This window comes from Acartia tonsa, chromosome 13 (genome assembly GCF_053477335.1).
Source record: "Acartia tonsa isolate MP-2025a chromosome 13, ASM5347733v1, whole genome shotgun sequence".
In the NCBI taxonomy this organism is placed as follows: Eukaryota; Metazoa; Arthropoda; class Copepoda; order Calanoida; family Acartiidae; genus Acartia; species Acartia tonsa.
The window spans coordinates 31024820-31037661 of NC_137272.1; the positions used below are offsets into that span (position 1 = coordinate 31024820).

A 12842-nucleotide genomic window follows, 5' to 3' on the forward strand; every position below is an offset into this window, starting at 1 on the left:
TAAGGAGATCTAACTCTTTGGGGTCTATATCTGCGGTGCCCTAAACCCTCATAAAACTTAGATGCTGTGAGTATTGGTGCAAAAAATATGACGTAACAAAAAAAATTAGCCAATGAGAGGCCGTTATTGACCAATGGTAAAATTTATAGTGGACTCTCATTGGCTATTTTTTTTTGTTACGTCTTTTTTTTTGCACCAATACTCACAGCATCATGCTTTCCCAGCAAACATATTTAGTTTGTCGCCTTTTTACATATTAATATTTTCAAATAATTTTTATTTTACTTTGTTATGTACCTTTTTATGTATTAATTATGTATTTGTAGTGTAAAATCTGATTAATTAACTTCAAAATGTGTCAACAAAGGGTAATTGCAAAAATCAAATTAAATTTGTAACTTTTTTTTCAGAAGTGAACAATGTGGTTGACAAAAACCAGAATTTTGTATCTGGTTATTTTCATTGTCTTATACCTTCCTTTTGTTAGGTAAAAATTTATAAAGCATAAAAAATTTAGGAAAATTCACTATTATGTTATTCCTACTTTGTAAAATCAATGTACCCAATGTTCAGAGGGATTAAGATAGTTTCTACTGGAAACACAGATTCATCAGTAGAAGTTAATTTGCCTGCAGGAGAAATAAGTCTTGGATCACAATGGACAGTTTGCTTCAGATTCAGGTTTACTTTTAAATGCCTAAAAACAATTATTTATACTAAATGTTTTTTTATTATTATTATTTTGATATGTTTTATATTAATACATTGTAGTTTATGTTGATTATTATCAGGCCTGTCAAATTGAAATTTCACTCTCCTGTGGTTGAAATCTTGAACAAAGCTAAACAAAAGGAATTATCATTATCATTAATCATTTTTATTTACTTATAATACTTCATCTATAAAAAAAATTTAAACTTAAAAAAATTTTGGTTTTCCTTATTGTCCAAATTTTTATATTAATTTCAGATTTTGTACTTCAAAATCCGAACAGAGGAGCACACTTTCTTCAGTGTTAAGTCTACTGCCTACATGCTACGGGCCAAGTAAGTTTGAATTTACTAATAGTTATTTCTCTAATCATATTGTAAATAGGATTCTGGGGATATAAAAATGTATGGCATCTTGGGGCAAAAAAAGCTGGTTTTAATCTTATGATTGTACATTTATATATTCTTAAAAAACTGGATATAATATGATGCTAGACATAATTTTTCTTTATGGCTAAGAACCGGTTTTAATCCACTGGATATTAATCAGTTTCAAATGAATTCAGGAAAACATTTTTATCAATCCAAAATAGAGGGTTGAATGTTGAATAAAAGTAAACTATTGAAAACAGTATTAGAAGAATAAAAACCTAGATTAGTTTTTGGCCATAATTTAGGATTGAAATCTATGAATGGAACAACATCTGTTTTTCATATAATAAAGAAAGTTCAAATCTTACTGTGGATTTCAATGGAAAGACAACTAATTATAAACTGAAAGAGTTAGACTTACCTGAACATCAGCTGTCTGATGTTACTTCAATAAGGTACTTAATTTCTGCAATTATAAAAGATATTGATGTTTAATTTTTATGTATGGAATAATCTCCTGATTTCATGTTATATAATGATTCTTCATAGATTGGGTGGTCATCAGGTCAACAGTGATGTTATGCTCGGAAACATAACTGACTTCAATGTATGGGACAAATCTTTAACTGAAAAGGAAACAGAAAGGTAAATTATGGATATTTTTACAGAATCATTATAGTTTATTTAACTGCTCATTTTTATGAATCTATTTTCTTTGTTATAAGATTATATCCATATCATATTTGGTAGATTCACCACTTGCAAAGATATGAAAATGGAAGGAGATCTTGTAAAATGGAATTCAACATCATTTGTACCATTTGTAAAAGGTAATAGCAAATCCATTTTCTTTAGTTCAAATAAGTTAATTTTGCCTATAGTTATAAATTTAGATCTTACAAATGTCAAACCTGAATTTTGCAACAAGACTAAACCTGGAATGGTTATCTTTCCAAAAGAAATGAAGTATCAAGAAATCCTTGATCTCTGCAGGTAAGTTTTTATTTATTTTTGTAGGAAGCATTCATATAAAAATATAAATAAAATTATTTCAGATTGTTTGGTGGTGAAATTCTACCATTGTCTGATGAGCAAAGTACAATCAAGGATCAAGCATATTGCTTTTACATGTTTTTTTTTATTTCTTGTTGTTGTGATTAACAATTAATTTCAGTTCAACCTAAAATTATTATTAAAATGAAGAAGCTTAAATGCCTAGCACATCATGTAGTACATCCATACTTTAAAATTTATTTTCATGATATAGTAACTATCAACAAACATGTATGAGATATATTTTGAATTTGTATAGGCTTCTGATTTGAAACTTAGAAACAAGGTAAAAAAACCATAAAAAATCATTTTTAGATTAATCAGCATATTTTACATTCAAAACCAGTTGTATATTCCTTATTATAAAGTAACAGGATGTCTGCCTATCTGTATCAAAGTAACTTGCTAAATGCTGAACTGGTTCATTTCTTCACTATTGCTTCAATCTAGATACCGGAATAGTTATTTCTCGCATCGTATTATAAATGGCTTTCCGCGGATATAGAATGTACAATTATGAGATAAAAACTAGTTTTTTTAGCCCTGTGGTGCCGAAGGCACCAGTTAAAAAAACTGGTTTTAATCTTATGATTGTACATTTTTATATTCGTAGAAAGCTGGATATAATACGATGCTAGACATAGTTTTTTCGTATGGATGAGAACCGGTTCCTATCCACCGGATTCGAATGAATACGAGAAAGATTTATAACTATTTTTGGGGGGAATAAATGCCCTACAATAAAATACAATTATTTTTTAAAACAAAATTGAAAAAGGGGGGTTGTGGGGCCTCTAGGCGCTAGAAGCACTAAATATTATAATAATGATGCTATTATAATTCTATTCTTATGAACCTTACTAAAACAGGAATTCTGCAGTTATACATTGCTTTGGGCTGGATATACAGATAAAAAAACAGAAGGAAATTTAAGCCATTAATATTATTTATATTTAAACTGCAAAATCAGATTTGTGAAAACATGGGCCAGTTTATAAAAAACTAGCGGCTACGCCCCTAGAAGCCTCTAGGGGGAAAGGTCGACCTCATCCAATATGAAGTTTGAGTTTCAAAAGAATAAAAAAAAAAATTTTTGTTGGGGGGGGATGGGGGTGAAGACATCCTCCCCAAAAATAGTTTAAAACCTTTCCAGGACCTATAAGAAGCTTCACTGTAAAGGAGAACAATATCGGTTCAGCGGTTAGCGAGATCCTTCGGGACAGACAAAAAACGCTTACTACTTTATATAATAGGATGATACAGAAAATTCTATTTCTACATATAATAAATGGCAATGCTAAAGGACGTTTTGTTGATAACAAAGGCAACAAATTTGATGATAACAAATTTGGACCAGGAGAACCCAATGGAAATACAATGGAAAATTGTTTAGCTTATGATTCTGTCAACAGGTCAATTAATAGAAATAAAGTTATGTAAACTTGAAATGATCCACACTTTAATTTATAGGTATTTCATGGATGTATCTTGTGATTTTATAATGTGTGGATTTTGCAATTTTGAGGTAACAATGTTGTTTTTGTTAAATTTAACAATATTTGTGATGAAAATATCTTAATTTTAGACCATACCAAAATTTTCTTTGCGTGGAACCTTACATAATTACATCAACATTGATAGAACCTATTACATGACATCAAGGTAATATTATAGGTTGTATCTTAAGATCTTTTTATATCTTGACTTTATTGTTAGGATTTACAACAATGCATTTGCATTTGAGGGATTAAAATCAAGCAGACTCTATAAGATAGATTATCAAACATGGACTCTTGAAGATGATAAAGTCAACTTGACATTAGGTGAATACTTATTAGCATATGACAAAATAATCATTTTTATTATTTATCTAGATCCTATCAATTGATTGTACTGTGTATTCCAGGTTGGAAAAACTTTGATAGAGATTACCCATCAGGAGTGAATGACTGGAACATATCAAAATGGTTTGATGAAGTACCCAAACTCAGCTTTGACACCTGCTCATTGGGTCAATTTAACTGCAGGAATGGGGAATGCATTCCAGAAATCCAAAGGTATAATATGTCTACTTTTTGATTTAGATAAGTACAAATTGCTAAAAAATGTTGACTTCCTTTATCTGCTTTTCAGCCCATGATACCCAATAATCTATGCTTTAATTTTCCTAATAGAAATGGATTTATCATGTATCTTAAAAGATAAAATTAGCTACAACTTAGTTTTAATTAGATTAGACTTCAACTTGGAAAGTATGTAACTTATTTTGTAATAAATAGGGTTGGCAATACGATAAGAAATTTGGAATCTGTCCAATTTTGGACAATTTTGGAATCCAGAATCCATTACCTACTTGGTCCGAATATTTCACAGTAGCTTTTCAATGCTATTTAAGGTTAGGTTGAGTGAGGATAAGAAAATGGCCGCTGTAGGGTCTAGAAATAGGAGAAAAGTTACTGTGAAAATATGAAAAAAAATGCAGCTTTAGATTCTTTCCAGTACTCGGTAAAATTAAATCCCTTAGTTTATTTTTTAAAAAGGCCTTTTAAAATATTGCTAGAATCCAGAATCTGTCAAAAAAATAAGAATCTGGAATCCACAGATTGATTCGTTTTTTTTTTGATGGATTTTTTTAAGAATTCGAATCTGAATCCAGTTTAAAAATTGGATGGATTGCCAACCCTAGTAATAAATATGAAGAAGGTGTCTAAATGTTTTTACATGATATTTATATTGTTGATACATCTAGGTGTAACCAAAGAAAGGACTGTGCAGATAATACAGATGAAATGCACTGTGAGCTTATTCAATTTCCTTCATCCTATTTGAAGAGTCAAGCACCAAATCAACAAAATTCAGAGGTAATCAATAATGTTGGTTAGTTTTTTTAATGCCCAATGCATGGATTTATGAACAGTTTTCCACAGATGGAAATGAACTAATATAAGATTAGTCCCTTAGCTGTAGATCTTATAAAGGAAATAGTTCCTAAATTATATATCGCAGGTTTTTGAAAAATTTTACCCCTTCTTAAAAATCACTAGCGGCTTTGCCCCTAGCAGCTAGGGGCTTTGCCCCAAGAGGTAATTTTAAAAAAATATAAAAAAATGAAATATAAAAAAAATTTTAAAAAATTGGAGGTGCCCTCACTAATTTTTTGGAAAAAAAATTATGAGGGATTTTTTTTTTTTTTGGGGAGGTTGGGGGTGTCCCACCCCCCAAGAAAATGGCATAAAACCACCACAGGACCATTAGGTATATTCCCTGAAGAGTAGAATCCGATCAGTTCAGTGGTTACCAAGATCTTAAGAGACAGACAGACATTGTTCTGCTTAGTATTATAGATGGTTCAGAATTAAAAGAATTAAAATGAAAGGCATGATGAAAATAAATTACAAATCTTAATATTGATTAACCATTTTTTTTTCTTTTAAGGGAGCACTTCCTCTGAAGATAGTACATTTAACTGTCTCAGTAGACAAAATTTTGTTTTATGGAGGACTATTGCAGATACAAGTTGGAATGTACACAATATGGACAGATTCCAGGTAACAAGATTTATGATAGTGATTTAAAAATCTTTTGCTCTAGTAATATATGAAACTTGGTTGTACTTCTTTTACAAAGAAAATTTAAGTGTTTGTTTCATCAATTGCTATATCAGGAAACACAATAAATCACAAAGTATTATTGTAACCTAACTTTTCCATAATTTATTTTAAATGGTAGCTTTTACTAGCACAAATAGGATATTATTTCGTCATGGAAATTCCCAGTAGAAGTTTATTTAATCCTTACTGGCCTTTATTAATTAGATTGTACAAAAATATATAAAGATTGACTATTCAATATACCTGAACTAATTGAATACACTTTGTGAAACTATCCCCATTTTTGATTTATTTTTAAATTATGCTATTTCAGAATAAAATTCTATAACTTGTATACTAATGCATCATCACCTGAAGAACATAATGTCATACCAGAATCTCTGTTTGAAAGATTATGGAAGCCAAAGGACTGAACTTTTATTATAGCTCTTATTTATTTCTTCTGAAATCCCATTTAAAATGAAAGCTGTAAAACTTATCTTGCTAGTTAAACTATATTTTAGTCTGTCAGTAAAATTTTTTGTCATTTTCAAGAATTTTCAATACTAAATTTGAAATCTGAATACTAAAAAAATTTGCTAGATCAAATTACTATTTACCTTTTTTCTTTATATACCTACTAGCGGCTTCGCCCCTAGCCTCTAGGGGCTTCGCCCTATGAAGTAATGGGAAGTCAACCCTCCTAAATAGAAATATTCAAAAAAAATTATTCTTTTTTTAATTACTCTGTGGTAAAATTAAACCCAGCTTGTGCGTTTTATGCACAAAAATTTTAATTTGTACAAATTAAACCCAGGTTGTTTGCCGTATACACAAAAATTTCAATTCGTAAAAATTAAACCTAGGTTGTTCGCATACACAAAAATTAAAATTTAAAAAAAATTTAAATTTTTCTTTTTGGGGGGGGGGATTCGTGGGGGCTTCGCCCCATGTTGCAGTGGGATCCCCCACCCCAATCACTGGTTTTTGATTACAAAAATTTTAAAAAATTAAAAATTTTGGAAGTGGGGATTTTTTATTTTTGGGGGGGTTGGGGTGTCCCACCCCCCAAGAAAATAGCTTAAAACCACCAGAGGACCAGTAGGTATATTCCCAGAAGGGTTGAGCTCAATTTGATCAACAGTTACTGAGATTTTACAAAAAATGTAAAAAAAAAAATCTTTGGGGGGTGGTTTTTTTTAATTTTTGGGGGGGTTGAGGGTGTCCCACCCCCCAAGAAAATAGCCTAAAACCACCACAGGACCAGTAGGTATATTACCTGAAGAGTAGAATCCGATCGGTTCAGTGGTTACCAAGATCTTAAGGGACGGACGGACAGACAGACGGACAGACGGTCAGACGGACAGACGGACAGACGGACAGACATCAAGCTACTTTGTATTATAGATACATTCCCTAGTTGTAATAAAAAATATAGTTTACCATGTGGGAAACTAATGGAATGAATATGGTGGAAGATGAATCCTTCAGGTGGATACTTGCACATCCTAAAAGTGATGTAAGTAATACTAACTTAAAACAACTCTTACTTAAAACTAATAACTGTCCTTTTTGTAGGGTACTAAGTCAGTTTATGAAGAAACTTCCCTAAGCACTGTTTATGAGGGTATAGATGTTGAACTGGAGCTTAAACAATGGTTCAGGTATAGAACTTATTTATTTTCAAACTAAAATTTTATGAAATTAATTTATAATTATTCAGGTCTGAGGTGATTTGTCCCACAGATGGACTAAAGTACTATCCATTTGATGAAGTATTCTGCACATTTCATATTATGATTGAGGTGCCCTTATTAAACACCTTACCAGATAAGATTAAATAAATCATTGACAGTGCAGTGAAAAAAAATCTTTAAATATTTTAAACAATATATCTATAATACAAAGTAGCTTGATGTCTGTCTGTCTTTCTGTCCGTCCGTCTGTCTGAAGCTTAAGATCTCGGTAACCACTGAACCGATCGGATTCTACTCTTCAGGGTATATACCTATTGGTCCTGCAGTGGTTTTAAGCTATTTTTTTGGGGGGTGGGACACCCCCAACCCCCCCAAAACAAAAAAAAACCTCCCCCCATTTTTTTTTTTTTTTTTTTACGAATTTTGCAAATTCGTTATTTAATCGCTATTTTTTTTTTTTACGAATTTTGTGAATTCGTTATTTAATCGAGAAAATGTTTTCCTGCTGGGTAGGTGAAAAATTTGCGATCCGTTCTGCTGGGTAAGTAATAGAAGATGTAATTATACCTCTTGGGGCAAAGCCCCTAGAGGCTAGGGGCGAAGCCGCTAGTATACTATAAATTAACATTTGATACACCTTGAACAATTTTCATCTCTTGGTATTTCAGGGTTCTGGTTCAATTTGGCGCATGCCAGACACAGTTGTTAAGTTTCAAATAGAAACAAGGTAACAGAATTAGTTACTTCATTGTTTCCTATCGGCCAAATAAACAGAAGAAATCTTATTTTTTTATAAACTCTGAATTATGAACACTAATACAGCATAACAAACCTTTTTAATTTAGCTTAAAATATAATCCTGAAATTGTAGAATCCTATTTTATCCACTCAGGAAATACTACATTGAAATATGAGGTAAACTTAAATTTTATTTATAATTGATCAAAGTTTGCAAACATCACAACTTTTAGGATCAGCGTCTTCAGATTGGACTGACAATAAAAAGAAAATTCCTTGGAGTTTTTATTCAGGTTGAAGATAAAAACAGTATAATTGCTTCTTATTTTATTTGTATAATCTACCATTAGATTTCAGTAAATATAAAAATGTGAGTTTTATTTTTAAATAGGATATGCTACCAAGCTTTCTGCTGTCCTTGGTCACAATATCAACCACCCTCTACTACAGACAAAGTTTTGAGGTACGGAATTCAGAATTACAAATATTCTAAGAAAATTTGATATTCATAATTGTTCTGTATTTGCTAAATGAACATACTTTGATATTCCAGGTTGCTGTTACTGTTAATCTGACCAGCCTTTTGTCAATGTCAAATTTTTTGATTGCTATGTATGCCAACTTGCCAAAGACTTCTGAGGGATCAAGATATTAAAAATTGAGCTTTAAATCATCATAAATATAAGATCAGTAATCAATCTTATGATAAAATGCTTGATATTATTTATCTAACAGAGCAATTAACAGTATGAAAACAATATTTGATTACAAGTTCTATAGTATAAAAAATAATTTCAAAATCTGAAATTAGTCTTTAGATAAAAATATGTTTTTGACTGTTCATAACTGGTAAAAGAATAAGCGAAAACCACTAAAAATTTAATTTTTGGTAGCAAATTTCTGAGGTCATATTTATACACCTCAAATTTTTTCTTCATTCTGTCTTAAAGTTTTGTAGAAGGAATAGGACACTAAGTTCCTTATTTTCTATGACACTAATTATAAGACGTTAATTAGTATATCACACTTTCAGATATTTTTTTGATAACAAAATTGTCTGAATAGGAGATAATATACAGTAAAAGGATGTCTGTATGTATATTTGTTTGTGTGTACCAAAAAATTTTGCTAACCGCTGAATCAATATAGTTCTCTTTACAGTGAAGCATCTAATAGTTCCTTGGAAGGTTTAAAACTATTTGGGGGAAGGGTACCACCACCCTCCCAAGAGAAAAATATGACCACCTCCCAAAATAAGTTTTACTTTTTTTAAAACTAAAATTTAAAGTGGATTGAGTCGACTCACCCTCTCTCCTCTAGGCCTCTAGGGGCGTTGCTGCTAGTTATTAAAAAAATATCTGATTAGCCAAAGATCATTGACTACCTGCAGATCAAGTACATCACTGTGACAACCTTGCTCACCTTGTTTGAAACATTGGTCTTCAGACTCGACAGAACATCCCAGTAAGTAAACACTAAACATATATTCAAGTTATACCTGGTTATCTTCAATTTCCAAATAACAAATCCCTCCAATTTTAAATGCTAACCAAATAAAAATGTACAATCTTTTACATTTTGAATTTTGCATTCACACAAATTATTATAAATCACTGTTTGACTGATTGAAATACAAGTCTGTTTTATCTAATTGGTTTGATATTCTTAAAGTTTTACATGGTAGATTTTTACATTGTATGATTTAAATCATATTTGGTTTTATTTTAGAAACAAGAAATACAAGCCTATAGTGAACATATTCGACTGCCTCATAACTCTGGTTCTACCATTTCTAAGTTTGTTCTTTGATGCCATCTTCATTGGAATGGGAATCTTTTATGAACTAAATATTTTCACTTTTGTCACTCACCGTGAATGGTGATAGATATGTGTAGTATAAAAACAGAACAATAAAAGTATAACAGTAATATTTCATTTATTGATAACTTTTAATAACCTAAAATGTGTTCTTATTTATTTTAACAATTTAAGTTAAGCTAAGGTGATGTTGGACGGTAAAAAAATATGTTTAAACAATATATAATAACAAAATAGAAAGATTTATATATCAGATAGATTCACAAAATCTTAAATTTTTTGACATTTTGAATAATATAGACATCTTAAGCCAAAACTTCATATTTTATAATTACACATTGGAAAAAGTTGTATCACCAGAATATTGACATAATTGCCCTTCAAACTAAAAAAGTGATTTCATTGAAATAAGATATTATTACTTAACAATTACTAAAATCAAGGTTTAATAGATATAATTGTATCACATTTGTCCCCCAAAAAAATTATAGGTAATTTTATACACTGTCAGTACAGAATGTTGTCTATTTACTTTTTTATCTTTAAATATAGATTTTTTCAAAAACATTATTATATATTTTAATTTTACCCCATCAATAATTTAGACATGTTGGAATAGTCCTATAAATTGTGGATATTAAAGAAGGGGATCACATGGGCGCCCTTAAAATTTTTGTATATAGATATTAGTTGGGGTTCAACCAAAATATTTTTTCTTGATTATGAGTTGATTTTAACAAACCATTTTACCAAAAAAGATAAATATTTTAAAGTTTAAGAAAAGTTCATCTTACTTCTATCTATAATACAAAAAGCTTGATGTCTGTCTGAAGCTTATATATATCTTGATAACTGTTGAATGAATTGGGCTGGCCCTGTGGTGGTTTTAAGATATTTTTTTTGGGTTGGAACACCCCCTACCTAACCAAAAAAGAAAAACAATTAATTTATTTAGAATACTAAATAATAAAATTTTAGTATAATATAATATATACTACATCATGGAGCAGAACCCCTGTTATAATTTTTTATCTAAATTCTAGATTACAGAACCTAAGTGTCCTGGGTTTAATTTTGCCCAAGAGATATTTGAAAAAGGAGGGGTGACTTCCCATGACCTCTTTGGGGAAAGCTTCTAGGGGCTAGAGGCGAAACCAATAGTTTGTAATAAAATAATAGCTTTACTCATTTCATCATTGAAAGATTAATGAATTACATTGTTCTTTTAATAGAATCATTTTCAGAAACTATTATCGTTTGTATAATTTTTGAAGCGCAGGCTATTCTGCAATTTGTTTATGTTCCAAACTTGTTTGCAATTTAAAGGAAATATTTTGTTACAGTGTAAAAGAACATGTCCTAACTTGTATGATTTTGTTTTAACCCATTCGTGACGAGCTCCCAAAAATTTAAAGTTTTGATTCACCAGTGTTCAACAAAATAGATGGGCTACATTATAAACAAAAACTATCTGAGCTTTTATACTGCAATTTGTTTATGTTCCAAACTTTTTTTGCAATTTAAAGGAAATATTTTGTTACAGTGTAAAAGAACATGTCCTAACTTTTGTGATTTTGTTTTAACCCATTCGTGACGAGCTCCCAAAAATTCACCAGGGTTCAACAAATTAGATTTTTTCAATACTTACTCAACAGAATTCAAAAAGTAAGGTGTCAAATTAAAGATCTTACTATTTTTGTTCATAATGGCAATTTTCATCTTTTTTTTGTTGCATTTTGGTACCTTAAAACCAACTTAATTTTCTTTAAAAAACTTAAATTACTTCAAAAATAAGAGGTCTACAAAAAACAACTGATTGCATATCTAATTTCTATGGATCATTTTACATCTACTACTTACTGAAAGCAACGACAAGCTATTTTTCTAACAAAGCACAACAATTACATCATCGTAGTATGATGTTCTTCATTGAAAATAAATTTATATATAAAATAATCAGATAACAGTACATCTTATATTGCTTACAAGTGGGTTCGTTCCTAAAATCTAGGGGTTTTGTAATCAAAATGGGAAAAGAAAATTAGCCATTAACTATTTTATTACTTCAACTTAATTATAAAACAGCCTAAAACCGTATCGTGATTTTTATGAAGCTCTACTTAAATGGAGAAACCAATCGGTTAAGTAGTTATCTTAGGCTACAGACTAAAAAATATTTACTACCTTGCATAATAGATAATAGAAGCCCCTAGGGCTTTTCAAAAAAGAAATGGAAAATTCTGGAGGGGGTTAGATCCAGATGTGAGTAAAGGAACCTACCGCCAAAATGTTATAAGCCTTTCCTGAACCTATAAAAAGCTTCATTGAAGGGAGAACCTTCTGGTCCACAGTTTAACATTATGTTACTTTTTTAAGGATAATTGTATTTTTCCGTTTAATAATTTTTATTTCAGCTGTGCATCTAATGTATGAATTGTTCTTGATATCTTAAAGCTTAATAAGCCACTTATCTCATAGATAATAAAATAGCTGAGCTAGATTTTTATATAAGGAAAGCTCATACATAAATGAAAATATTTTCTGGGACAAAAAGAGTTTTTAGGGGAGATTTTCTATTTTAATATAAATCGGCATCCCAGGGCAAAAAACTGGTTTTAATCTAATAATTATACAGTTCATATCCGCGGAAAGCTGTTTATAAAACAATGCGAAAAATAACTATTTCTTTTCTCACCCTTTACTTTCCCATCCCTTTTAATTCCCATCTCTTCCCCAACCAGTTTTTGTTCTTTTTTGTCATATCTCCCCTATGATATCACTAAACTTTTAACAATTGATAGGTCTAGATATTCAATGGTCAAATAGCCATCTAATTTCATGATTAGTAAAAATTTCTAAGTTAT

General features: G+C 30.3%; 3 protein-coding genes across 3 annotated transcripts; all 3 read left to right on the plus strand.

Moving 5' to 3' along the window:
* Nucleotides 1–408: 408 nt before the first annotated feature.
* Nucleotides 409–2597, plus strand: LOC145335253 (uncharacterized). Its single transcript, XM_080180991.1, has 9 exons — nucleotides 409–487; nucleotides 574–681; nucleotides 792–1046; nucleotides 1388–1537; nucleotides 1632–1727; nucleotides 1833–1912; nucleotides 1976–2075; nucleotides 2138–2195; nucleotides 2586–2597. Exons 3-9 carry the CDS (start codon nucleotides 1033–1035, stop codon nucleotides 2595–2597), a joined length of 510 nt encoding a protein of 169 aa, XP_080037117.1. The 5' UTR covers nucleotides 409–487; nucleotides 574–681; nucleotides 792–1032.
* Nucleotides 2598–3441: 844 nt separating this feature from the next.
* Nucleotides 3442–6359, plus strand: LOC145303873 (uncharacterized). The gene is made up of 8 exons (XM_080145528.1): nucleotides 3442–3547; nucleotides 3606–3660; nucleotides 3721–3797; nucleotides 3852–3958; nucleotides 4042–4192; nucleotides 4885–4996; nucleotides 5571–5683; nucleotides 6060–6359. The coding sequence occupies exons 1-8, from the start codon at nucleotides 3513–3515 to the stop codon at nucleotides 6157–6159; spliced, it is 750 nt and encodes a 249-aa protein (XP_080001654.1). The 5' UTR covers nucleotides 3442–3512; the 3' UTR covers nucleotides 6160–6359.
* A 397-nt stretch (nucleotides 6360–6756) lies between these two features.
* LOC145303874 (uncharacterized) lies at nucleotides 6757–10088 on the plus strand. The gene is made up of 10 exons (XM_080145529.1): nucleotides 6757–7244; nucleotides 7304–7389; nucleotides 7449–7530; nucleotides 8091–8149; nucleotides 8268–8337; nucleotides 8394–8453; nucleotides 8552–8623; nucleotides 8714–8798; nucleotides 9525–9624; nucleotides 9889–10088. Exons 1-10 carry the CDS (start codon nucleotides 7170–7172, stop codon nucleotides 10040–10042), a joined length of 843 nt encoding a protein of 280 aa, XP_080001655.1. The 5' UTR covers nucleotides 6757–7169; the 3' UTR covers nucleotides 10043–10088.
* Nucleotides 10089–12842: the final 2754 nt, after the last annotated feature.

Excerpts from the sequence above, each read along its gene's own strand:
- LOC145335253 (XM_080180991.1), top strand. Across the intron at positions 1,913-1,975 it reads ATTTGTACCATTTGTAAAAG|ATCTTACAAATGTCAAACCT; the intron begins GTAATAGCAAAT and ends TTATAAATTTAG. Across the intron at positions 2,076-2,137 it reads GAAATCCTTGATCTCTGCAG|ATTGTTTGGTGGTGAAATTC; the intron begins GTAAGTTTTTAT and ends AAATTATTTCAG.
- LOC145303873 (XM_080145528.1), top strand. The coding sequence starts at position 3,513 with ATGGAAAATTGTTTAGCTTATGATTCTGTCAACAG. Across the intron at positions 3,548-3,605 it reads GCTTATGATTCTGTCAACAG|GTATTTCATGGATGTATCTT; the intron begins GTCAATTAATAG and ends TTTAATTTATAG. Across the intron at positions 5,684-6,059 it reads ACAATATGGACAGATTCCAG|AATAAAATTCTATAACTTGT; the intron begins GTAACAAGATTT and ends ATGCTATTTCAG.
- LOC145303874 (XM_080145529.1), top strand. The coding sequence starts at position 7,170 with ATGTGGGAAACTAATGGAATGAATATGGTGGAAGATGAATCCTTCAGG. Across the intron at positions 8,150-8,267 it reads AAGTTTCAAATAGAAACAAG|CTTAAAATATAATCCTGAAA; the intron begins GTAACAGAATTA and ends TTTTTAATTTAG. Across the intron at positions 8,624-8,713 it reads ACTACAGACAAAGTTTTGAG|GTTGCTGTTACTGTTAATCT; the intron begins GTACGGAATTCA and ends TTGATATTCCAG.